Source organism: Haliotis rufescens, unplaced genomic scaffold (genome assembly GCF_023055435.1).
Source record: "Haliotis rufescens isolate VD_foot unplaced genomic scaffold, xgHalRufe1.0.p SCAF_6, whole genome shotgun sequence".
Classification (NCBI taxonomy): domain Eukaryota; kingdom Metazoa; phylum Mollusca; class Gastropoda; order Lepetellida; family Haliotidae; genus Haliotis; species Haliotis rufescens.
In genome coordinates, this window is record NW_025964334.1 from 10,142,878 (window position 1) to 10,169,962 (window position 27,085).

Genomic DNA, 27,085 nt, shown 5'->3' on the forward strand with positions numbered 1-27,085 from the left:
GTCAAACCATAATCATTCTCAAATGTGCGGCGTTCAACAACACACTCAAACGATCCAGCGTCTGCCTGAAACCCGGCCTGTTTCTCAATACACGGCATTTGAAATTGGGGTGAGTCAGTTAAGGTTTATGGTCACATCGGCAATATTTCAACAATATCGTGACAAAATAAGTTATATATTATTGATACACAAAACTGAACTATAAAACCGTAAGACAGTAACATTACAAGATTATCACAGATGTAGATTTAAAACTAGCATGTCATCATACAATTTTGAACTATTCATAACTATACAAAGTAAAAATGGGCTCTAGAACACCAATAACCAAAGGTAGGTCACCATACTAGGTACCATGGGGACTTAAGGGTATTTCTGCTACCTACATGGTACCCATGCACACAGGCCCCTGAAGCAGGATAGTGATATAACTGAAACACTGGACCCATATATATAAATAGACAAGGTACGTCACTCGCCATCTTGGCCGAAGTGGAAATCGGCTGTATCGTTTAAATTAAATGGAAATGTGTGCATGTCATGTTCACAATACCTCCACACCTCCCTCCAAATACGACCTGTATGCCACAAACCTTTATTTTTTGTAATTTATTACCTATATCGGGCGATTTTATCGACACATTGGCTCAGTCGCGGCTGTGGGTCACGGAAGTATACAAAAATCTCCGCGCTCAATGGCCTCGAGCGCTCTGATTGGTAAATATCCCAATGTGCGTTTGTTATGGTTGGAGCGCGGACCAATCACAGCACTCGAGGCCATTGAGCGCGGAGATTATTTGTTTACTTCCGTGACCCACAGCCGCGACTGAGCCAATGTGTCGATAAAATCGCCCGATATAGGTAATAAATTACAAAAAATAAAGGTTTGTGGCATACAGGTCGTATTTGGAGGGAGGTGTGGAGGTATTGTGAACATGACATGCACACATTTCCATTTAATTTAAACGATACAGCCGATTTCCACTTCGGCCAAGATGGCGAGTGACGTACCTTGTCTATTTATATATATGGGTCCAGTGTTTCAGTTATATCACTATCCTGCTTCAGGGGCCTGTGCCCATGCAAGCAGGATCTACACCATCACTCTGGCTACTGATGATTGCGCCGGCATTTGAAACCTTAATCCGTAGGTATTGTTGACTTCTATGACAACCAGTAAATATTTGTTGTAGATCATTGTTAATTAAACATGTTAGTCACGACTCAAACGCACAGTTAAGTTGTAATGGTCGATACAAAAATCGAAAAAAACTATCGTCTGCAACGACTTTGTGAACAGCCATTAAGAATAGGTATTAATAATACAATTCCCACGGGTACTGTTTAGTAGGAATGGAATTTATGTTCGGCTTGTCAGTCAGTCAAGTAATATCCAGGCGGAAAACGCGGATGCGTTTCTTCAACGGTAGACGAATTTGAAGAAGCTACATGTGTATTTTCAAAAAGTAGAATGCTTCATTTGATCATTTCAAGGTCATTCTTTGTATATAGTTATGTCGCCTTCGTTGGCGCCAACGAGAAAACCTGCTCTTCTTTAGGTCAATTACCTGTGGTGGAAAATTCAAGACTAAAAGGTGCTGTTATTGAAACTATTCCTACTTCAGGCCTTGCCAGCTGTGCAAAAGAATGTCTACTAAGAAGCATGTGCAGGTCCTACAACTTTCAGCTTGATGACGGAACATGCGAGCTCAGTAGTGAGGATGGCACTACCACCGATGGATCAATTTCTATGGAGACAGTACCGCGCTTTGTGTTCTCAGAGTCCAAAGCCTGGCCACAGGTGAGTGCATGAGTGATTGAGTGAGTGAGTTTGGTTTAACGCCGCTTTTCACATTATTCCAGTTATATCACGGCGTGTTACGACGTAAATTGTAATAAAAAGGTAAATTGTAATACTTGCAGCAAATTGCAATAATTTTGACGTAAATTGTAATAACTACGTAAATTGTAATAATATTTGACGTAAATTGTAATACGCAAATTTTAATAAAAATTGACGTAAATTGTAATAATCTCTACTTGCGGTAAAATGTAATAAATTCTTACGTAAATTGTAATAACCTTACTACCGTAGTGTCCGAGACGCCAATTGACTAGAAATGATCTTTGTCAGTTGAGCTTGCGTTTCACATGTACCATGAGAGAAATACTGTGTATGATGACAAACGTACAACACTGTTAAGTTAGGGATGGTTGGTATAGGCTTTATCGTACAATCGTCATTAAAGGATGGTGTCAACATCGATAAATTTAAATGACCATCCTCGGGTTCAAAATGATGGGTTACACAACCGTATATTCGACAAATAACTTAATTGTGACAGATTGTTCAATACTCTTATAAAGCTATTCAAGATGTTTTTTGCATGACTTGCGTCAACAGTACGTCGACCAGTTCGACACGACTGAACGAGTGATGACAAAGGGTACAAACACAGGCTGGTCAACCAGTGTGTCGATTTGCAGTGGAAACGCTATACGGGTTGACAAGTAGTACATGATCCTTTTCTTGAAACAAACTGAGGGAATTTAATCATATTTATACAATTCATTTTACTTTGACGAAGAATTCAAATACAACAAATGAGTTGACAGATCCGTGCATACACAAATAACATCCGTTTTCTTCGGATAACTCTTGTACAGTTTCAAAGAGTATACGAATTATCATAAATTTCTTGCAATCAATTGCTGAAAGATATCTGCTTGTATTCCAAATAGAAAGGAATTGAAAATTTATAATAAAAATATGTTTGTCACTAAAGTAAATTTTCTCTTTGACCTTGAAACGTACTTGAAGATCATTAAACTCGACAATCGTTGGTGGATTTCGCCAAGAAACCTTGATACGAAATATATACGTACAATAATCCCCTGAAAACATAACCTCCTCTGAAAGATTAAGAGGATTAAAATAATTTGGGCTAACATCAAGCATTGTAATAACATACTCTCTTAAAATTCCAATGAAATGACTGGTGACTTACCAAAAGGTCAAATTATATTTTGCTCCGATTTTTTTTTTACCTAGTTCTAGTTGCCTACCCTTATCACTTTTTTTTCTGAAATTGAGTTAAAACTTCTAAATTTGAGACTGCAATATATGTCTTCAGGGGGTATTTCATACACTATGTAACAACTGTTTTACCCCATTTCAAATTTGGTTTCATGCTGAATCGCTCTTTTCAACTACTGCTAACACACTTTAAATGCAAGGAGAGCATCCCAAACATATATTTTTATATATAAATACATTGTGTTGATAACCACGTACTTAACCTTCAGAAATAACACTCCAGTTTCAAGTTCCTTTAGAACCATAACCAAATCCGTAAAAATCAAAAGACCTCGAATATACTGTCCGTTAGAAAATTTACCGACTGTTATCAGTGTCCGAAGGCTAATAATGACGTATGGAAAAGGTAGTGGACTTGCATTAGAGCTGAAGAAAGTTATTTGCCATCAGAAGTGGACCAATGCCTGGTTGTACCTTGAGTACAGTGGTTTTGGCTGGTACATAGTGAAAGACATTTATTGGAAGTGATGTGATGTTTGTGGCATGCTATCATCTACGTAGAAGATACTACCATCTGCGTAGAAAATACCATCATCTACGTAGAAGATACTATCATCTACGTAGAAGATACTTTCATCTACGTATATGATAGTATCTTCTACGTAGATGATAGTATGCCATCTAGATACTATCGTCCACTTACATACTTTCATCTGCGTACATGATACTGTCATCTAGAGTATGTAGAAGTGCAATCATATATGTGATACCAATGACATAGAGCTCACATTTACTGTCATTACATACGAATCCCAAATGCGCGCGCGCACGCACGCACACACACACACGCGCACACACACACACACACACACACACATACATACATACATACATACATACATACATACAAACATACATACATACATATAGTGTTTGTGGGGTGTGTTTTTGTATGGGTATGTAGTGTGTGCAACACGTGTTTGTGTGTGTGTGTGTGTGTGTGTGTGTGTGTGTGTGTGTGTGTGTCCGTATATATGTCACAAATTAGTGATAACTTATGAAAAACGTAATTATCTGTTTCGAAAGTTATGTACCGCATTATAGGTGAGGTACCAAATTTGGCATCAAGGTTGCTTGGCGCATACCACCAACGATTGCCGAGTTTAACGATCTTAGAATACTCTTCGTATAAGGTCAAAGAGAATATTTACGTTAGTGACAAATTCCTTTTCATTATAGATTTTCCATCCTTTCAATTTTGATCAAAACAGATATATTTCAGCAATAATTGATTGCAACAAATTTATTATACATTCTGATTCTCTTTGAAACTCAACAAGACATACCCGAAGATACCGGATATTATTTGTGTAAGCTTTGAATTATGATTTCGTGCCGTTATCATGATTGATTCTGTTTTTGTTGTTGGGGCAAGGAGTTATTATCCCAGCAAAAGTTGTCAGTAAGTTGTTGTTAGTTCTTCATGGAATCCAGACAGTTACATTTATTCATTTATTTCATTAAACATACTTCTTCCTATGAAAGGAAATAGTTTATGTTATATTAATCATCCATATGTTAATCATACACTGCTACAAATATTGCATAAGTTAATATGGTTTGCATTTATTTATTAGTATTTCTTTATCTATGAGAAGTTCACAGAGATCGAGAAAAAACAATATCTAATAGTATATGCAATGTAGGTAAAGAATATCCACGCCCCTCTTTTGATATTAATAAAAACATTGTATATAATGTTATGTATTAAGTATTCTCCTTTCCCATGCATGGGAAATCTATGCTGCATTTGCTGACGACTGGTTTTTTTCCCTTTGACATTGCACAGGAGATCTGTCACTCAGTTGTTGGATTTGATTCTTCGTCAAAATATAATGTATAAATACGATTGAATTGTCTCGTTTGTTTCAAGGAAACGGTCATGTGCTCCTTATCAAATTAAGTAAACTTCCAATGCAAATCGACATAATTTCAGGGTCCGGTTGCACAGAGCTCTCTTCGGTAACTCGTAACTCAATGTTATTGCAATTGGCTCCTAGCTAAGCTACTATTGGATGATAAATCAATTATCCTATTTGTCGAATAGACGTACCTAATGTAATCCATCATTTTTAACCCGAGGATGGATCTTTCAGTCATAAATTTCGATGTGTACAGTTGCTAGAGTATCATTCTAACAATACAGACATGACACAAGCTGCACGTAAAATAATCGATAAAGGTAGTCCTTGCGGGTTCACATACCTACATGTACATTGCCCAGGACATTGTCATTATTTGCTTTACATCCTCCGAGCAACGTTAAAAAAAATGAAACTTGAATAAAAATAAATTGATATTTTGTATAATTATGAACATGTATAAATCAGCTTGCACAAAGACTACTGCAGAATGACATGTCATCCATTTGCTAGTTTAGTTTAGTTTAAACATATTTTATTCACAGAACAAAATGAGAATTGTATTGGGGACAAGTTCTTGCAACTTAGTAAACCCCTCTCCGCATAAAATATGTACAAATATACAGTTGCAAAATAAATATATTTGCTTCAGTCAGTAAAAGTCAGACTTTCCACATTTACACATCAATATATTTGTGTAAGTTTGTTACGTTATAATTATTCCATTTTGTATATAACTACCTACTTTACCAATTGAAATGTGATTCCATTAGGTTAAATATGAACAATTATGATGAAAATCTTCAATAGTGAGTGAGTGAGTGAGTTAAAATTTAACGTCACATCGGCATTATTTCAGCCATATAGCGACGAGACCAAGCTAATGTATATACAATTAAGTCATTTATGCAATGACATATTTAAAAACACTTTATCAAACATATTGGAGCATACTATATTTAAAAACAATTGATGAAACATATGAGCATTACAATATCATTAATACAGTTAAAAAAAACAGGCTATAGGCCACCAGTAACCAAAGCTAGGCCACCTCGCTGGGGATCATGGGGACTTACAGTACTTCTGCTTCCTGCATGATACCCTAGCAGGATTTACGTCATCACTTTAGCCACTGGTGGTTGTGCACAATACTAGCCAATATTAAAAAATACTCATCAATGAGTTGGCTTAAAACACTGGTTGATGATAGTTACATCCATTACTAGAGGATTACGTGTCACACAGGGGGACAATATTTTTACGCTACGTTAACCTCCTGGACAGAGCCTTTAATAATGTCAGTTGCTAATAGCATCACACCAAATTTAAAAACAAGCATTTAATTATTCACATACATATTTAAAATTTATTATACAGACCAATTTCTTTCAAGTAATTTATGATGAGATGCCCGCTGATACGGGAAAAGAGATCTTTTAGATTTACACTTTGATAATGTGGATCCCTTGCGATTGCAAAGTCCACACAGTCAAGCAATATATGCTTAACGGTGAACCTTTCATCACAAGGGATACACTTAGGAGGTTCGTCCTCATCTGTCTTAAGCAGATATTCGTTTGTAAACCGACTGTGGCCAATACGACACCGTCGTAAAACGACCTCGTCATGTCTTGACTGACAACCCAAGTAGGTATGACCGATTGTTGGTTTCAATTCGTGGAGTTTATTGCTTCCTACTTGGGTGTCCCACCTCTTTTGCATAAGATCCCGAGTATAAGATTTGATGGTAGGTTTGAAATCACTGTACGGGATACGAAATGGAGATAACGGTTTGTCAAGAGCTGCTTTAGCAGCAGCATCGGCTTTTGAGTTACCTGTTATGCCTACATGACTTGGCAACCAGCAAAAGACGATGTCACATTGGCCAGTGGAAAGATCATTATAGAGATCTAAAATGTCAAGGATAATAGGGTGATATGGTGAGACACTTTTAAGTGCCTGAAGGCAAGATAACGAATCAGAGAAGATGATGAAATTTTTAGATTGGTTTTGTTGTTTAATATAGGTCAAAGCTGTTAGGATAGCTTTGGCCTCGGCAGTAAAAAATTGAACTAAAATCTGGGATTCTTGAGGAGACAGTTCTGGATCCAACGACGGTGGCACTTGCAACTTTGCCACCATCCTTGGACCCGTCTGTAAAAATGGACCTGTGAGAATTATATTTGGAGCGTAATTGGTTATATGATTGTTGATATACCAAAGGATTGGTAGCCGACTTTTAGATTGGTTAGAGTGAGGTCTACTTCTGGCTTCACCATCTGCCGGGGAGGAGAAGACAGAAGACGGTGGGGTGATATAATATTTAAGTCTATTTTAGCTGCAGTGATGTGTGGTTGAATTCTGATCCCAAGTGGTGGAACCAATTTTGATAGATTTCGAAACAGGTTTTCATATTGAGGGTGGAAAACACAATTGAACGCTGGATTAGATTTATTTGAGTGCAATTTAGTAATATATTGCAGTGAAAGTTTAATGCGGCGCAGTTCGAGTGAAGGTTCGTCGGCCTCCACATACAAACTGTCCACGGGAGAGGTCCTAAAAGCTCCAAGACAAAGTCTTAGGCCTTGATGGTGTATAGTGTCCAATTTTTCTAAATTGCTTTTGCAGGCTCCACCATAGACAATGGAACCATAGTCCAGTTTGGAGCGTATTAATGATCTGTACAAGTGAAGGAGGGTGGTCTGATCCCCTCCCCACTCGGAATTTGAAACGACTTTCAACAAGTCGAGAGCCTTCAGGCACTTTGCCTTGAGATATTTAATGTGTGGTAAGAATGTGAGATGACGGTCAAATATGAGGCCCAGGAATTTGGCCTCCTCTACTACCTTGATAGGAGTACCATCTAAAAATAAATCTGGATCCTTGTGAGGTTTGTATTTACGACAAAAGTGAATACAGTTTGTTTTGGATTTAGAAAATTTGAAGCCGTTTTTGAATTTTGTTAAGACAGAGCTGTAGCTGTCTTTCTATTGTATTCATATTCTTACCACGTCAAGAAATGTTGAAATCGTCCACAAAAAGTGAACCATCAATGCTATTGTTTAATACTTTAGTGAGACTATTTATTTTGATGCTGAAAAGGGTGACTGATAGTATGCTGCCTTGAGGGACGCCCTGATCTTGATCAAAATGATCAGACAGGGTAGAGCCCACTCGTACTTGAAATTGTCTGTTGTTTAAAAATTGAGATATGAACTGAGGAAATCTGCCCCTCAATCCAAATTCATGCAAATCTTTTAAAATACCATGTTTCCACGTTGTATCATATGCTTTCTCTAGATCGAAAAAGATTGATACAGTATGTTGTTTGTTGACAATGGAATTTTTTGAAAATCTTCAATAGGATATATTATAATTAAGTACAAAACACACAGTATTTCTCAAATAAATAAGAAAACTAAGTTCATTCTGGTAATATTAATCCTCTTCTGGACAACCATAGAAATGAAATTCCAATGCGTTTATATATACATATAATTATACAACATACGATAACGACCTCAATCCTCCCCCACACCCATACTTTAATGAGGATTGTACGATAAACCCTGTACCATCCCTGACAAGGATAGCTACTAGTTATTTAACGCCTTTGACAATAAACTTATAAGGTTATTACAATTTACGTAAAGTTATTACATTTCACCGCAAGTTGAGATTATTACAATTTACGTCAATTTTTATTACAATTTGCGTATTACAATTTACGTCAAATTTTATTACAATTTACGTTGTTATTACATTTTACGTCAAAATTATTACAATTTGCTGCAAGTATTACAATTTACCTTTTTATTACAATTTACGTCGTAACACGGCGTGTCAGCTTAATGTGGGAGGAAAGCCCGAAGTGATGCAGGTCCCAGACGTTTACCAGTCAGGTGAAACCAACGAGCACGGGCATGGTGCTGACAAATCTAGAAACATAATCGGGGCAAACCGGGATTCGAACCCACAATCCTAGGTTCCTTCCGTGCAACACTGCACAGCGAATCGCGGCGCCTTAAACGACTGTGCCACCCGTGCCCTTGCCACAGGTGAGAGTAGCCAAATAAATAGTTTGTTTGTTTCTTTGTTGTTTAACGCCGCATTCAGAAATGCTCAAGTTACATGTATATGACTGCGGTCTGTTAAAAATCGAGTCTGGACAAGACAATCTAGTGATTGACATCATGAGCATTGATCCAGGCAATTGGGATCGATGACATGCATCAACCAAGTCAGCGATCCTGACCACCCGCCTCTTACGACAAGCATCCGACCCCGGATCCGATTATTTACAGTCGGTCGTCATTAGCTGGAATGTTACTGAGTGCGGCGTTAAACAACGAACGCCGGAGAATAACCATTCTCGAATATCCGATGAGATATATATATGCCAATGGGCATAATTTTGTTGATTTGTTTCTAGTTTTACGCCACTCAGCAATATTCCATCTTATATATAAGACGGCAGTCTGGACCAGACAATCCAGTGATATAAGCATCCATCCTCGCAATTGGACGCGATGTTGGTTTGCTGTTTAACGCCGCACTCAGCTATAGTCCAGCTATATGACGGCGGTCTGTAAATCGAGTCTTGACCAGACAATTCAGTGATTAATATCATGAGCATCGATCCATGCAATTGGGACCGATGACATGCATCAACCAAGTCAGCGAGCCTGACCTCCCGATCCCGTTTGTCGCCTTTTACAACAAGCATGGGTTGCTGAAGACCTATTCTACCCCGGATCTTCACGCAATTGGGATCGATGACATGCATAAACCAAGTCAGCGAGCCTGACCACCCGATCCCGTTAGTCGCCTTTAACGGCAAGGATGGGTTGCTGAAGATGGGTTGCTCTTCTACACCGGATCTTCATGTGGACGCGATGACAGGCAGCAACCAACTCAGCGAGCCTGACCACCCGATCCCGTTAGTTGCTGAAGACCTAGCTCCAAGCTTACAATTTCAAGTTGTTACAAAGTTGTGATATCACTGAGCTGAGCTGTTAACTAGATACATATGACATGCAATGACAAAAAGTCAGACCCCGTTACCCATTAGGCTTGTACTGCAGGAAACAAAATAAGAATGGCAGACATGGTAAGGGACTGACCATTTGATATTCTGGGAGGGTCACGGCCTGGCATTATATCGGTAAAATATATTGTCACCGAAAATTCTTGAAAAAGTTATTTATGCTTCAGACTGGTGAAAAAAAAGAAATTCCCTGCCAAATTGTTGCAAACTGTTTATCTTCAGGCTCATAGCAATACCAAAAAACATATATCTGGTTTGTAACTGTAACTGAAAAAATGTGGGATCTTGATACAAAATCCCAGCCCCAGGAGTTATTTTGTTGCCAGAATCTTCTTCCTTTGGCTACGTCTTTACCCATTTCCAAGTACTACAAACAAATTTGACACCGGGTAAAATAGGTCTTCAGCAACCCATGTTTACCGTCAAAGGCGACTAAGCATCGATCCACTCACTTGGGATCGATGCTCATGATATTAATCTCTGGATTGTCTAGTCCAAACTCGATTGTTTATACCGCCGTCATAAAGCTGGAATATTGCCGTCTCATACCCGTGAAGATTCCCGGGTAGAATAGGTCTTCAGCAACCTATGCTTGCCGTAAAGGTGACTATGCTTGTCGTAAAATGCGACTAACGGGATCGGGTGGTCAGGCTCGCTGACTTGGTTGATGCATGTCATTGATCCCAATAGCGTGGATCGATGCTCATGATATTAATCACTGGATTGTCTGGTATATACTCGATTATTTACACAGACTGCCGTCATATAGCTGGAATATTTTTAGTGGAGGGCGCCGTTAAACAATAAACCAACCAACCGTAAGAGGCGACTAACGGAATCGGTTGGTCAGGCTCGCTGACTTAGTTGATGCATATCATTGTGTCCAAATTGCGTGGAACGATGCTCATGATGTCAACCACTGGGTTGTCTGGTCCAGACTCGCTTATTTACAGACCGCCGACATCCAGCTGAAATAATGAGTGAGTGAGTATGGTTTTACGCTGCTTTTAGCAATAGTCCAGCAATATCACGGCGGGGGACACCAGAAATGGGCTTCACACATTGTACCCATGTCGAGAATTGAACCCGGGTGTGCGGCGTGACGAGCGAACGCTTTAACCACTAGGCTACCCGACCGCCCCCTGAAATAATGACGAGTGCGGCGTTAAACAAACTCCTGCCATGCAACGGTGAGTACTGGGCTTAGTTTTTGAACACGTTTGTGTATTTGAAAAACGGCTGAATCGTAAATGTTTTCACTGGAATCTATATTCAATCTTTTTAACATTAAACAGAGAATAGCGGGTGGCTGTGAAAACCACTCCTGTCCCAACAACACACTGTGTACTGAAACAAAGGATGGCGGCTTGGCGTGTGTCCTTGCATGTAAGTATAATTATACAGCGGTTCCCTTTAAAGTTTTGTCAGGGCGTTATTTTATTATCACGAAAAAAACCTGAGTTATTTAATCTTGGTATTATCTACGCATGTATATATATTGCCCGTGGGGATTTCGAGTAATCAATTCCCAGCAATTGGTTCAGACTCCATTATTTAGAGAAACGTCAGTCAACGTTATTCAACTAATGAACAAAATGCAGTGTACGTGGAATCACTGGTTTGAAGACAATCCATTGATAGAAGTTGTTATAGCAGCTTCCAAAAATCGATAGTAACCAAGTAATAATGTATCCCGTGAGTTTCTATTTTAAGAGTTACGGAAATACCATTGTCACATAGGCGTTTTGTTAACTCTGACGATTCGCCCCGTGAAGATTCCGGGGTAGAATAGGTCTTCAGCAACCCATGCTTGCCGTTAAAGGTGACTATGCTTGTCAGAGCGTTAGAGGGGCTGTCTCATGATAATTTCAGTCGCAATCTGACTCGCTCATGCCATAGATCTCGTCGGAACTGCTGGTGCCTGAACCGACTGCCACTATTATAGGTTGGACTGTTGCTGGCCGTAGTCCATCTCGTGACCAATAACGTGGCTCTGTCTCGTCAACGACTTTGGCCACACAACGCCTCCATGTTTCTACTGTTACCCGACCAAGGGATTCCTTTACGAGTTGTTAAACGTCTTGTAATTTGAACGTTGTTCGATCGTCCAGCGTCACCCTTGACGATGCCCCACACCAACTCGATTGGATTCAGGTCGCAGTGATAAGGTGGCAGTCGTAAGACAGCGTGACCCTGACCCTTGATGTAACTGTCAACTTTATACACGGGGTCAGGTTTCATAGTTTTGATGAATTCATAGAGCTGTGGTTTCGTCGCTCGAGAAGGAAAGGTAATGTTCCTCCGTTGCAGCCAAGTAACCATGTCTCCTTTACGGTTATTAGAGGTTGGAGTCTTGCTTTCTGGATCCTGCACACTATGATACGGTGCATTGTCCATGACAATGAGAGACTGGGTAGGCAAAGCAGGGGCTAATTTATCTTTCACCCACTCCAATACATTGCCGTTCATTTCTGTGTGGTAGTCCCTGTTGTCTTTGGTCTTGGCTCTAAAGACGAGGTCACAGTCTGGGAGAAAACCCTGACTAGCAGAACCAGCATGGAGAACTATGAGTCTTACAACCTTCCCATTGGTAACTTTCTACCAGACTCCTTACAGTCACCACTGGGTACCCACTGACTGCTGGCTGTGTGTGACGCATTTACCCGTGTCTCATCTAAGAAGACGGGCTCATATCCTTCTTCACGTTTCTGCTTGATGGTACGAAGGTAATGATTTCGGAGACGAACAATGTCAGACCGTTCACACAACACAGCCCTATTTTCTCCAGTTATCTTTTTGTATTTGCAACCAAATGTATGCAACAGCTGCCATAGTTTGTCCTTTGTAACACGTAACTCATGGTCATTTTCATCAAAATTCTTAGGGACAGGTACTTATATTCTGAGTGCAGTTTAACAATTGCACGTCTGACTTGATCCCTCTGAAAACTGTCTAATTTATCAACCTTGCGTGGTTTTGACATGTTCCCCACCTCCTTGGCCTGACTATTTGTATCTCGTCGACTAACAACATTTTTAAGTTTCTGAGGGGACATACCAAGAGCTTTTGAAGCTCGTTTCAAGAATTTATTAATTCCATAAAAAGGCTTTGCTCTTTCTGCTTCACTTCTAAAGAAATCATACACATTCAACATCAACTGTTTAACATCTACTGAGTAGCGCATCTTGTCATTGAATGAACACGGTCACTGTGTAGCACTAGCAGACCGTGCTTGCGCTGTTCCTTCCACGGTTTGTCCCCCTACGTGTCATGTACACATTTCTATACAAAATTACATGATAGTTTCTTAAAGAACTTCATCCGTCATGGGTCTTAAATTAAACAAAATTCAGATTTTGTTGGGTACAGGGTATTCATGGTCAAGTACCGTATTGATGTTTCATACACCTTTCTGAATTTTGAGTTATTTTGCAATTCATCGTTCTCATTTGGAGTCAAACGGACTGTATATGGTTCAAATTTCATATTTTGTATGTTTCAATCGCATTTGAAATGTTTTAGCATCGTTTGAGTGCCAAATGCAATAGAAAAGCTTGTCTATTGATTGATTAAAAAAGGGGCAAATTCCGCCGTTTTGCTGCAATTCTGAAGGGAGTAACTTTTTCTGCAAATCTTTCGCCGAATTCGTCTTTGACTGTCCGAAGACTTTTTTCCTATTCAGTATAAATTCTACCAATTTCCAGAGACCAAGATGCTTCTTAAAACGGTCAGAAAACGTTTTCTTGTTATACCTAAAACATATGTACAAAGAAAATGAGACAACGTTATTCCGAGCTTCTAGAATTGTAACAGGACTGTGTTCTGTGGATTGTCGTAGTGTGAATACAGATATCTGCATTTATTGCTATATTATTAACAAGCTATCCGCGACAGTAATGCACTTATCCATGTACATGTTGGTTGGTTTGTTGTTTAACGCCGCACTCAGCAATATTCCAGCTATATGACGGAGTATGGACCAGACAATCCAATGATTGATATCATGGGCATCGATCCACGCACTTGGGATCGATGACATGCATCAACCAAGTCAGCGAGCCTGACCACCCGATCCCGTTTGTCGCCTTTTACGACAAGCATAAAAAATCATCACACGTGGCCATATCTGATTTGAGTACTCGAAATATGGATTTGGTTTGGTTTGTTTATCGCCGCACTCAACAATATTCCAGCTATATGACGGCGGTCTGTAAATAATCGAGTCTGGACCAGACAATCCAGTGATTGATATCATGAGCATCGATCCATGGAAATGCTGCTTAGCACAGATACTGAAATGACTTTTGGACGACTTTAATAACTATAGATGGACACAGCCTGGATGCTTGATACCAATACAGGTGTGCAGAGACTTGGAAAGAAACGGATCAGGAGTCGTCTCCATTTATGTAAAAAGCCCCATGATTTCTTAAAGTTAATATCGAATAAACAAAGCCCTTTGCATTCAACATATAATATAACGTGATCAAACCCTACAGAAGGATACTTTACCGGTCCCCGTGTATGCTTTGTGGGTAATGTAGTTTGACGTACATGCAAAAACAGTGTGAAGAATATATCACAATGTAACATATTGCTATATTTGGGATGACAATTTCTTTATAGTTGTATTCATTCTTGTGCTTTTTAGGTCGAGACCTATATGGGATTAAAACGCACACTATTAGAGTAACGCACTTAATGTTGTGTAAAAAAAGTTAGCTTAAGCAGTTATTTTTTAAATTTTGATATTTTTTTCGCCCGCCCGATCACTGGCTTATTGAGGCTGGAGATGAGAAAGACAAACAATATCGATGGCTTTATATATTCTATGTAAGTTTTACTTGCCGTAAAGACGTGAATATTTCGGATTTGATGTGATTTCGAAGTTCCTGAAAGAACATTTGAAGTGCGCACACTCTAAAAATGAGTGTTTATATATTAAACGCAAAATTAAACGCTTATTTGTCTCACCTTTTTAAACACCGTTTTGTTTTTATTATCTTATACGAAGTAAACAATAGTTTAGTTTCTAAACGGTACTGGTGTTTACAATATAATCACCTAACGATGTTTAACCAATGTCTCACCCTTTTAAACGCCAAAACGTGTTTACATTGCTACTTGTGTTTAGAAATTAAACATTTGGCAATTAAACACAAGTAAACAAGTACTGTCAAAGAAGATGTTAATGTGTGTACATCTGATGTCCATGTACGGCAGTCTACATGGAACTAGTAGAGAGAGAGAGAGAGAGAGAGAGATCTTGGACATTTAGAATCATTGTGGGCATTATCTGTATAATATAATCAGACTAAAGACTGACAACAGAAAGGAGATGTTAAGTAGGTAATGAGATTTTTTCTTGACAGCATGTTTATATCATCTTTAGTCATACCTGGATGACACAAGCTCCTCTATTCACAACGAAAGTTAATAGTATCATTATTGTGACAATAGAAATTGTGTTTTGCATGGTTATACTTTAACTCTGAATAGCAGAACTATTAAAACACACAATGTTGAACAATCAATATAACACTGAACGCTGTCAGTAATTCTAAGTCCGATGTCCCATGACACTGAATGCAATGGGCTTTAGAACGTCTTTTCTACAGACCACAAATTAGTCAAAATGTGAGCTAACTGCACACACGTTTTGGATTTCTGTTAAGTGAACACTTCACCCAAAATCAATTACTGTAAGAGGCCAAGAAATTTTATGTTATCTACTGGAATAGTACCATTATTGTGACAATAGGAATTGTGTTTTGCATAATTATACTTTAACTCTGAATAGCAAAACTATGTTGAAAAATAAATAGAACACTGAACGCTATCAGTAAATCTAAGTCTGATGTCCCATGACACTGAATGCAATGGGCTTTAGAACTTCTGTTCTAAAGGCCACACATTAGTCAAAATGTGAGCTAACTGCAGATACTTTTTGGACTTCTGTTCACACCCGGTATAGTGTCTTTTCTTGTGTTACTTTCAAAGGGTTTTTTTTCACTTTAAAACGTGAAGCCTATTTTTCTTAACATTGAAATAGACAAACTTACAAAGATGGGATTGGTGAAACATGGATAACGGTCAGTTATTTTGTTTGACACTTACACTCTCCAGCTGGGCTTCTATCCACTCTCGTCTGTTGACGTTAATATCCTTTGCCGCCCTGAGAAGCCTCTCATCTTTGAGGTGTTTCTGTTCGATGTCTTCACTGAGTTTCCCAAGATTTAGTAAATGCTGTTCCAGATCCTCTTCTGGTATTTTTTCGAAGCTTACTGCTCGGAGTCTGGCTCCACTGGCTCCAAACAAGATGCGACTCCTTGTTGATAAGCTTCATCTGGACGTAGTCGCTAAATTGGGCAAAGGTGTCCTTGGTGTGATACAGGTAGTGAAAGATGGTGTCGATGTCGGTAGTTGAAGCACTGGAAGATTTAAATCTAGGATTAGAAAGTGTTACATACAACATGAATATTGATCAATTCTTCAAACTTCAAACTAAAATATTAAAACCCTAAACACAGATTTTTTTACAGTGCAGTTACGTTTGGTTCCAGATTTAAGAATAAGCGAATTTTTGTCATACAAGTTAATGTAATACAGCTATTATGTTTGTTGTAATACAGATTACACAATATTGTTATACTGACAAATAAATACATTAAAAATACTTTAAATATGTGTTTTACAGTTTAGAAGGTTGAGACCCGTGAAAATTCCGGGGTAAAATAGTTCTTCAGCAACCCATGCTTGCCGTAAAAAGTGACTGCTTGTCGTGAAAGGCGACTAACGGGATCGGGTGGTCAGGCTCGCTGACTTGGTTGATGCATTTCATCGATCCCAATTGATTGGATCGATGCTCATAATATTTATCACTAGATTGTCTGGTCCAGACTCGATTTTTTACAGAACGCCGTCATAAAGCTGGGATATTGCTGAGTGCAGCGTTAAACAACAAACCAACCAACCAAAGTATAAGTGAATTAATTTCAGGTGTAGATTTCATATCAGAAAGTTATGTTTTGCCATGTATATATATTGCAGACTGCAGGGACCCACCAACTGTTGAATATGCCGCCCCTTCAATGGTCAGACACTTCACTCCGATAAACCAGTCATTGACGCTGAATTGCAAAGTTGGCTATGTGCCTTGCGGAAATATGACATGTAACCCAGATGGAACATGGACTACGATGACATGCATGCGTAAGTTGACAAAACATGTCTAGAATGGAACTTTCAAATCTAAGAATATGATCGTTAATAAAACAGCTTATATATTTCGTCAGTTCCGTTCCGGATGACATAGCCTAATAAATTCGAAGAAGTACGGGAAGGCAACATCGATTTAACTGTGATATTTCTGATTATTTTCTTCCGTAACTGTTAACATGAAGATAATAAGACATCAAAACTTAGACCATTACAGTACATGTGTCCGATATTGTTCATCAATGTGTATCTCATACTTCGGGACTCGTGAGGATCCGAGGTAGAATAGGTCTTCTATCAACCCCGAGTGGGGCGTAAACTGACCAAACCAACCTAGCAACCCATTCTTGCCGTAAAAGGCAACTAACGGGATCGGGTGGTCAGGATCGCTGATTTGGTTCACGCTAGTCATCGAATCCGAATTGCGCGGAGACCTGTGAAGATCCGGGGGAGAATAGGTCTTCGTCAACCCATGCTTGCCATAAAAGGCGACTATGCTTGTCGTGAGAGGCGTCTGACGGGACCGGGTGGTCAGGCTCACTGACTTGGTTGATGTATGTCATCGTATCTCAATTGGGTAGAATGATGCTCATGATGTCAATCGTTGGATTGTGTGGTCCAGACTCGATTAATTAGACATCCGTCATATAGCTTGAATATTGCTGAATGCGGTGTTAAACCAAACCAATTGCGTGGATCGATGCTCATTATGTCAATCACTGGATTGTCTGGTCCGGACTGCCGTCATATAGCTGAAAACACTTCTGAGCGCGGCAGTCAATTACAAACAAACTCATAATTCCAAATGTATTTCACGCGAATAACATTTGGTTGTGAAAGATACATTTTGGCTTGGCAGTGACGGAAGATTGCTTCAGTCATTTAATATTAAATTTCACAACAGCTATTTGCAGGACATCCAGAATGACCTGTGAACAATTTATTTCATGAGTTAAAAAAACATGTTAATTATAACGGCCAAAAACCGAATGCTCAATCACGTACTCAAGAAAATGAACAATTGAAATGCATTATTTCCCTAAATGAATGAACCTAGCATTGCTCTTCACATTAAGCAGTATTGTCAAGTTTCTATGGTTTAGTAAACTCTGGGAATAAAAAGTATCACAATATGACAAGGTCTTGAAAGAATGATCTGTCCCCGAAAATGCAGGAAAAAAACTCAAGGTGGACATGCTAGATGTTCTAAAACAACGAGATATAGAAGGAACATTGCGGTGTTAAACAACAAACAATGCCAGAGGATAACCAATTGTCCAGTCTCGATTATTCAGCGGAACAGATTATATGAATAGATCACTGAAAATCAGTGATGACACAAGGATTCGGCGAACATATAAAGCATGCCCTCTCCTACACGCCACATTTTGCTGAAACAAGTTTGTTTGTTTGTTGTTTAACGCCGCACTCAGCAATATTCAATGACACACACCAACCAAGTTAGCGAGCCTGACCACCCGATCCCGTTAGTCGCCTCTTACGACAAGCAAGTGTTTGTTTATTTTTGTCTTACGTCGCAAGCCACGGCCAGTACTCCTGCCATGCGACGGCGACATGTAAACAAAACTGACAATCCAAATAATGTGTTGTGGGTCAAAAACCCATGTTTTGCTCCTCCAGACAAAAATTAAATATCTTCAAGCAGAGACTGCAGAAAATATTCGATCTCAAACCAAAATCCCAGCACCCCTCTAGAATACTAAACGCTTGGGCCCTAATGAAGCTGAATAAACTACATCGGCAGACAACTTGACATCGATTGAGGACATGTTCTTTTGGTTTTCATTGTTTTCTGAAGTTCGCGTAATGCGAAACAGTAACAACTCGCTTGTCGTTTCAGCCGTGTCGAACTGTACCGAGGTACGGCAACTTAGTTCCACGTACACTGACGGAGAATACTGGCTGTACCCACGACAACTGAGTGGAGCTCCAGTCAAGGTGTACTGCCATGCAATGAATAGTACACCTTCAGAGTACATCTCGCTCCCTACACCTTATTTTATGGATTCCCCAAGGGTACAAAATTACCACTGCAACGGAGAGACCCCATCAGTAAAGGGTTATGGATATTTTGTGTTTTCAAAGTTTGGTTTGAACATTGAGGTAAGACACGCTATAATCATTTGCAGCGGTCTTGACAATAAACGCGTGGCTAAAATATCTCGAAAAGTTCAGAACAATCGCGTTCTAATTTACTGTGGGTTCTCACTCTCTTTCAATAATACATGGCTGATACGTGAGGATCCGGCCAGACTAGGCCTTCAGCAACCCATGCTTGCCACTGGATTATATGTTTGTTGTTTAACGCCGCACTCTACCTACTCTGTGATAGCATACGCTAAGTCTTAGGGACCGACCATTTGATATTGAGGGGGCATATGGGATTATATGCAAATGAAACAAAAATGACCCAGAAAATAATTAATGGATTTGGTTTGGTTTGTTTGTTGGATCAGACTCGATTATTTACAGACCGCCTTCATATAGCTGGAATATTGCCGAGAGCGGCGTTAAACAACAAACCAACCAACCAAATCATACATGCGAATGAGAGACACGGTAATCCGTAAATATCTGGAGTAGAATATATAGGTCTTCAGCAACCCATACTTGTCTCAAAAAGGCGACTATGCTTGTCGTAAGAGGCGACCGACGGGATCGGGTGGTCAGGCTCGCTGACTGGGTTGATCTTGTCATCATATCCAAATAGAGTGGATCGATGATCATGATATCAATCACTGGATTGTCTGATCCAGACTAGATTATTTACAGACCGCCGTCAAATTGCTGCAATATTGCTGGGTGCAGCGTTAAACAACAACCAAACACTGTAATCCATAATAAAGTGTCCAGCACAAAAAACCTGAACTAGCTTTCCTTCTTGCCAAGAGGCATTCCATAACCGCGCAAAATATAAGTTAACGGTTACTTAATTATGTATATTTTCCAGTTTGTTTAGAATTCGCTGTAATGAAATTCATTTATTTAACAGAATATGGAGATTGAGAAGGAAGATCGTGTCTTCTACAACAAAACACACCTTCTAAATGCTAAAGTGGGTCAAGTCTATGACTGCTACTCCCCACCAGGAACTACCTGTGGCCCAGCAGGACGGGCTGTGATGGACCTCAGAGGCACTGGGTTAGCTCTGAACAAGACTGTAAGATTTTGTAGCTTTCCGTTATTGACAGTACTGGTGCATTCTCACAAGAGGTAGTTAACGTTCTGAATTTTTGTTTTGTTTAACGCCGCGCTCAACAATGTCCAAGCTATGCGACGGCGGTCTGTAAACATAGGCCCTATATCGCTCACCTGGATATTTACGCAATCATGACAAAATATACATTTGCATTGTACATGTATATAAAACTGCAAATATTTCGTAACTTTGACTCTGTCAGCATTTAAAAGGGTCGGATTGCAAATCTGACAGCATGAACGTGTACTTCTCTAAATACAAATGTGACCCGTGAAGATTCCGGGGTAGAATAGGTCTTCAGCAACCCATGCTTGCCGTAAAAGGTGACTAACGGGATCGGGTGGTCAGGCTCGCTGACTTGGTTGACGCATGTCATCGATCCCAATTGCGTGAATCGATGCTCATGATGTCAATCACTGGATTGTCTGGTCCAGACTCGATTATTTACAGACTGCCCCCTATTGGCATGAATGTATTATTCTCTTCATAACAAACAAATCAAGACAATGTATCTGTTTATTATAGGGTGGGGATAATATCGGTTTGCATGTTATGGTCAAGGGTCTTACTCCTTTGGGAATGCCGGACAGATAAACAGAAGGGCTAGTCCTGGTGGCATGTCTGCATTCCTCTCATACTCAACAATTATACTTATGGTTACGGTGGGGATCTTAACTGTGTCCAAGTTTTATTATAAACTCTTTTTGGCCCCGCCCTCAGCTCCTGAAGGGGTCAGCCCCTCCATTTTGAACAATTGTGAATCCCCACTATTGGAGAATGTTTCCAACCGAATATGGTTGATATCTATCTCTTAGTTCCAGAGAGGAAGTTGTTTAAAGCAATATAGCCAAATTACCCCTATTTGGCCCCGCCCCACCATTTGTACAATTTTGAATCCTCACCACCGGATAATGCTCCCAATCCAAATATGGTTAATATCTATCTCTTGGTTCCAGAGAAGAAGTTAAATTGTTTGAAAGGCATTACTTAGAAGTTGAAGGATGACAAGGTAGACACAATTTTATGGATTACAACTTCTTTAATACTGTGAAAAGCGACCTTTCGGTATAGATCCTTATACCGTTGACAAACATGACTGAATGAGGGACATAGTACAGAATATATAAAGTACATGTAGGTGGAGGATTAACAGTAGAAACAAGTGTGTGTGGGTGGGTGGTGGTGGTCAGCCCCACCATTTGTACAATTTTGAATCCTCACCACCTGAGAATGCTTCCAATCCAAATATGGTTGATATCTATCTCTTAGTTTCAGAGAAGAAGTCGCTTAAAGTAATATAGCCAAATTACCCCTATTTGGCCCAACCATTTGTACAAATGTGAATCCTTGGGATGCTTCCAGTCAAATTTCGTTAATTTCGAATTAATGGTTCAGAAGAAATCGTTTGAAGAAATTGTTGACGTACGGACATAAACACATCTTTAGCCGGAAGCGTGCAAATGACTCTGTATTGAGTTGACACAGGTTTTCTTGTATATTGGACACGACCCGTGAAGATCCGGGGTAGAATAGCTCTTCAGCAACCCATGCTTGCCGTAAGAGGCGACTAACGGCTGGTCAAGGCTCGCTGACTTGGTTGTTGCATGTCATCGATCCGAAATTCGTGTATCGATGCTCATGACACCGATCACTGGATTGTCTGGACCAGACTCAAACCAGAACTATACTGGATACTGGAATTACGTTTTTACCAGAGTTAATTTTATCTTTCAGTTGATATTTTTCTTGAACACAATTCTTCTTTCAGGTGACATGGAGTCATTATGGAAAGGAAAAACATGTGACAAGGTCATCAAATGACCAGTTGATCGAGGTTCGGTGTGGGGGATGGTGCGGCGGATGCGACATCAGTGGTCCTGCTCTCCTCTCAGTGGTTGAATCAGATCGTAAGTACGCCATTATTAGAAGTGACATTCAGGAAACTACATGTACGTTTATAACGAACACGCTTATAACGAACTGACGGATATAACGAACTTATGTTTAGTCCCGGCCATTTCTTGTATATATGCTACGGTTATTACGAACTAGAATTAGTGGTCCCTTTGAGTTCGTTATAACCGTAGTTTACTGTATATGCAAGAGGTCACGTTGTATAAAGCTTCAGTAAGCAATATTACAGCTATATCACAGCAGCCTAAAAAACAAACGAGTCTTGACAAACCGGTGACTGAAAGTATGAAGAACGAAATGCCATCGGAGAACAGTGACAGCATGTTCACAAACAGCCACGTCACTGACCTGACCATCCTGTTAAGAGAGAAACTGCTGTATGAGAAATGACATGAATACAAAACGGTAACTTTTTCTTAGGTATGAATAACCGCCTCCGTGGTCTAGTGGTAGAGCCTCCGCCCGGAGAGCTGAAGGTCCGGGGTTCGATCCCCGGCTGCGTCATACCAAAATACCTTAAAATATTGTACTGCTTGTTACCCTGTCTGGCTCTCGGTATTAAAGGGCTAAAACAGAGACTGGTCGGCTCGGTGTCGGTATTCATGTTAAACTGCGGCATGGTATCTCTGTGGGCTAGCACTATAAATCGGCATCATTCCGGACTAGTACAAGCAGCCACAAGTGCAAAATTTTGGACGCGACGTTAAACCCCATTTCACCTCACAGTGACAAAACGTTCAGTCATGTCACTGAACTGAGCCTGTTAAGTCAGCTCTTATGGTCATAGGATAATTGAACCATTCTTCCCCATGATATTCTCAGAAAGGATCCGAACATTGTTCAGTTAGTGTTCAGAACATATACTGAACAACAAAAGTTCCTGTGACATTGAAAAAGATTTAATGCAAAGCTATGGTTCTTTTTACCAAATCTGAAACAATTACGGTTTGCAACAGATAAAAGACTCATGTGAGTACAAATGGTTAAATGTGCCATACTGACTTCAGAAAATGCGTGATTTCATAAAAAACCATGAACATGCCAAAATGACAATTTACAAATCAATAGCGTGTGTGTCCACCTCTGGTTTGCGATGCAAGCAACACATCTTCGTCTCATGGAATGGACCAGGCGTCGCACAAATTGTGGGATATATGTCCATATCAGCTGGAGCATGTTTCGAAGTTTCAGGAGTGTCTGTCGAACCCGTAGTTGACGTCGATCCATCTCATCCCACATGTGCTCGATTGGTGAGAGATCAGGGGAGCGAGCCGGCCAGGGGATGACATTCACGTTGTTTTGTTGAAGAGAATCCTGAAAAAGTCGAGCAATTGGAGGCCGGGCGATGTCATATTGAAAGGTAATGTCTGGGCCATGACGACGCATAAACGGTAGAACAACAGGGCCGATGATCTCGTCGCGGTAGCGCTGTCCATTGAGACTTCCCTCTACCACTATGAGACGGGTCCTCTGTCTTGCTGTAATCCCATCCCATACCATACCGCTGCCGCCCCCCGAACCGATCTTCTTCCATGACACAATGTTTGATATAACGTTCACCTCGACGTCGGTACACTCGAATCCGTCCATCGCTGTGGCTGAGGTGAAAACGAGACTCGTCAGTGAAAAGAACTTGTCCCCACTGCATGGCCGTCCAGCGCAGACGCTGTCAGCACCACTGTAGACGTGCTTGACGGTGGTTTCCTGTCAAAATGGGACGTCTGGCGGGTCTTCTGGCGACAATCCCTGCACGTCTGAGGCGACGACGTACGGTTTGTGAAGATATTCGTCGAAGGCCAGGGATGCTTCTTGCAGTCACTGTTGCTGGCTGGAATCGATTTCGTAGGTGTGTTCTTCGAATCCAGTTGTCTTGTCGATTATTGGTTACTCGTGGCCTGCCAATCCGAGGATGGTCTCTGACTGCATTCGTCTGTTGCCAACGTTGCCATAAACGCCAAATGGTGTTTCTGTGGACGTTAAATTGTCTTGCAACATCCCGTTGACTGCTTCAAGCATACCAATGGCTCGCAGACGCTCACTTTCGGACAGGCGTGGCATTTCGTAATGTTGAATAATTGCGTAATTTTGTTGTTTTTCTGAGTGGTTGTCAGCACGATGCTAAACAATGCATATGGAATCCCGTTGACGAACATGTTTTTATACTCATTCTTGGGTTGTGAAATGCATAGGGCTTGCATAAAGGTAAACTTTTGCATGGAATGCATGCTTTTCTCTAGCAGTTGAGTTTTTGTGAATTGATTCCATACATGTACTACAATATTGAAAAATAAACATTACTCGTTTGAAAAATGCACAAAAATGTTGGTGTCACTGGAACTTTTGTTGTTGAGTAGTTCACATTGTGTATAACTTATTAATGGCTGCCATGGCTACTGCAGTAGACAAAAGAGTAGCATTAGAATCAATAACTGTTGACAGTGAACAGGATGATTACAAGGTGAATCAGTACACAGTTACAGTTGATGCCGTGGAGATTCTGGATAGAATTTGTTCCAAACAATATGAAAGGCGACGAAAAGGATGAGGCTTAGTGACATGGTTGAATGCGTGTCATTGTATCCCGACTGCACGGGACGTTGCTCACATCAGTGATTTCCCTGTCTAGTCCAGACTAGTTTGTGCAGGCTGTAGTCATGTAGTTGTAACGTCGCGTGATGTACAACAAACAATCACGTAAGCTTCTGGAACCAAAGATTGACATGAGTCTCGGCCGTTTGTTTGTTGATAAGCTATATGACGGCGTCCATTCATGACATCATGAGCATCGATATACACAATTGAGATACGATGACATGCATCAACTATGTCATCGAGCATGACCACCCGATCCCGATCCCGTTAGTTGCCTCTTGCGAACAGCATACAGTCAAGTCCCTTTAATCCGACATCGATGGTTGCATATGATTGTGTCGGATTAACAAGTATGTCGGATAAACGAAATTAAGTAGTATCAACGTTCGTGATCGAAAATCGGACAACTACACGATAGATAGAAGGATTGAAAAAACACGTTATAAAAAATAAATATTCATATTGTTTTGTTACATTGTTGGCGGAATATGTTTTTTAATCATGCAACCTCTAAAGTTTAACTGCATTGGTTGCTGAAGACCTATTATTATACCCCAGGTGGACAGATAGTGAGGGAATTTTTTTTTTTTACAAACCAATTAAGGGTAAATGTATATATGTTTTTAACAAATAGAGTGGATTCATGTCGAAGCAGGAATACTACTAACATGATTTGATAAAAAATCTGAGAGGACCCGTGAAGATCCGGGGTAGAATGGGTCTTCAGCAACCCACGCTTGCCGTAAAAGGCGTCTAGGCTGGGATCGGGTGTCAGGCTCGCTGACTTGGTTGATGCATGTCATCGATTCCAATTGGATTGATGCTCGTGATACCACTCACCACTCGATTATTTACTGAGTGCGGCTTTTAACAACAAACTGAGAGGCATTAAAAACGGATACGGATTTTTATCACTAAGTACGTTTTACAACTTTTGTTTTTGCCAAAATTAGATCGATATGTATATTATTTTTTTTCCTGACATGCGTTTCCTGATATATTATTTGTGTTGCAGCTCCCCTGGAAAACACGGCTATTATCCCGTCGTGTGATGGTCAAGTGACATAAAGCCACTGTCGTATGCGGGCATTTGTGGTATCAAGATTCATCGTTAAGACTTATAAGCAGAAGCATGCAAATGAGAATGAATTAATGAATTAAAACTATTCCGTATTTGACCGGCGCCACCGCATTCTGTTTTTTAAAATATTCCGCGCTTGGGCATTACAGTGATGTCATGTGTGTATTACTCTCGGCGTGAAGAGACAGGTGGGACAAGGTGGTGAACGACCTAAGTTGTTTGTTTGTTTGCTGTTTAACGCCGCACTCAGCACTATTCAAGCTACAGGACGGCGGTCTTTAGATAACCGGACGTCATGAGCATCGATCTACGCAACTGGTTGGTTGTTTAATGCCGCCCGCGGCAATATTCCAGCTATATGACGGCGGTCTGGATCAGACAATCCAGTGATTAATATCATGAGCATCGATCCACGCTATTGGAATCTACGGAAATGGTATCGATGACATACACCAACCAGGTCAGCGAACCTGACCACCCGATCGCGATTGTCGCCTCTTATGGCAAGCATGGCTTGCTGAATATCTCATTGGGATCGATGACGTGCATCAAGTTAGTCAGCGAGCCAGACCACCCGATCACGTTAGTCGCCTCTTACGACAAGCATGGATTTCTGATGACCTATTCTAACCCCGGTCTTCACGGGTCCAACCACCTTTGTGTGAGGTCAAGGTTACAATGGAGGTATGGTGACCTACCTTTGGTTATTGGTGATCTATAGCCCATTTTTATTGTGTACTGTTGTGAATAGTTCAAATTTTATGATGATATGCTAGTTTTAAATCTACATCTGTGAAAGTCTAGTGCTTTTACTGTCCTTTGTCGACAGATTTTAATGTATAACTTGATTTAGTCACTATATGGCTGAAATATTGCCGATGTGACTTTAAATCGTAACTCACTCACTAATTGTGTTTGCCACTTCGACCAAAAAAGGTGCCGTTTTCTGCAGAAATCGTTTAGTTATATGCCTTGGTTATGTCATGTAAATACTTACGTATGGTTGGTTGTTTAACGCCGCACAATATTCCAGCTATATGACGGCGGTCTG

At 40.2% G+C, this 27,085-nt stretch overlaps 1 protein-coding gene across 1 annotated transcript; it reads left to right on the forward strand.

The window, feature by feature from the left end:
* The first annotated feature begins 1,284 nt into the window (after nt 1-1,284).
* Nucleotides 1,285-26,119, forward strand: LOC124151653. Its single transcript, XM_046524232.2, has 7 exons — nt 1,285-1,801; nt 11,305-11,395; nt 17,060-17,221; nt 19,089-19,351; nt 20,241-20,408; nt 22,216-22,354; nt 25,969-26,119. Exons 1-7 carry the CDS (start codon nt 1,472-1,474, stop codon nt 26,019-26,021), a joined length of 1,206 nt encoding a protein of 401 aa, XP_046380188.2. The 5' UTR covers nt 1,285-1,471; the 3' UTR covers nt 26,022-26,119.
* The last annotated feature ends 966 nt before the right edge of the window (nt 26,120-27,085 follow it).

What these genes read in the sequence shown, in the direction of transcription:
- LOC124151653 (XM_046524232.2), top strand. Translation starts at nt 1,472, where the DNA reads ATGCTTCATTTGATCATTTCAAGGTCATTCTTTGTATATAGTTATGTC. An exon ending in GACTACGATGACATGCATGC is followed by an intron (nt 17,222 to 19,088) that starts GTAAGTTGACAA and finishes TTGTCGTTTCAG; the next exon opens with CCGTGTCGAACTGTACCGAG. An exon ending in CTCAGTGGTTGAATCAGATC is followed by an intron (nt 22,355 to 25,968) that starts GTAAGTACGCCA and finishes TTTGTGTTGCAG; the next exon opens with CTCCCCTGGAAAACACGGCT.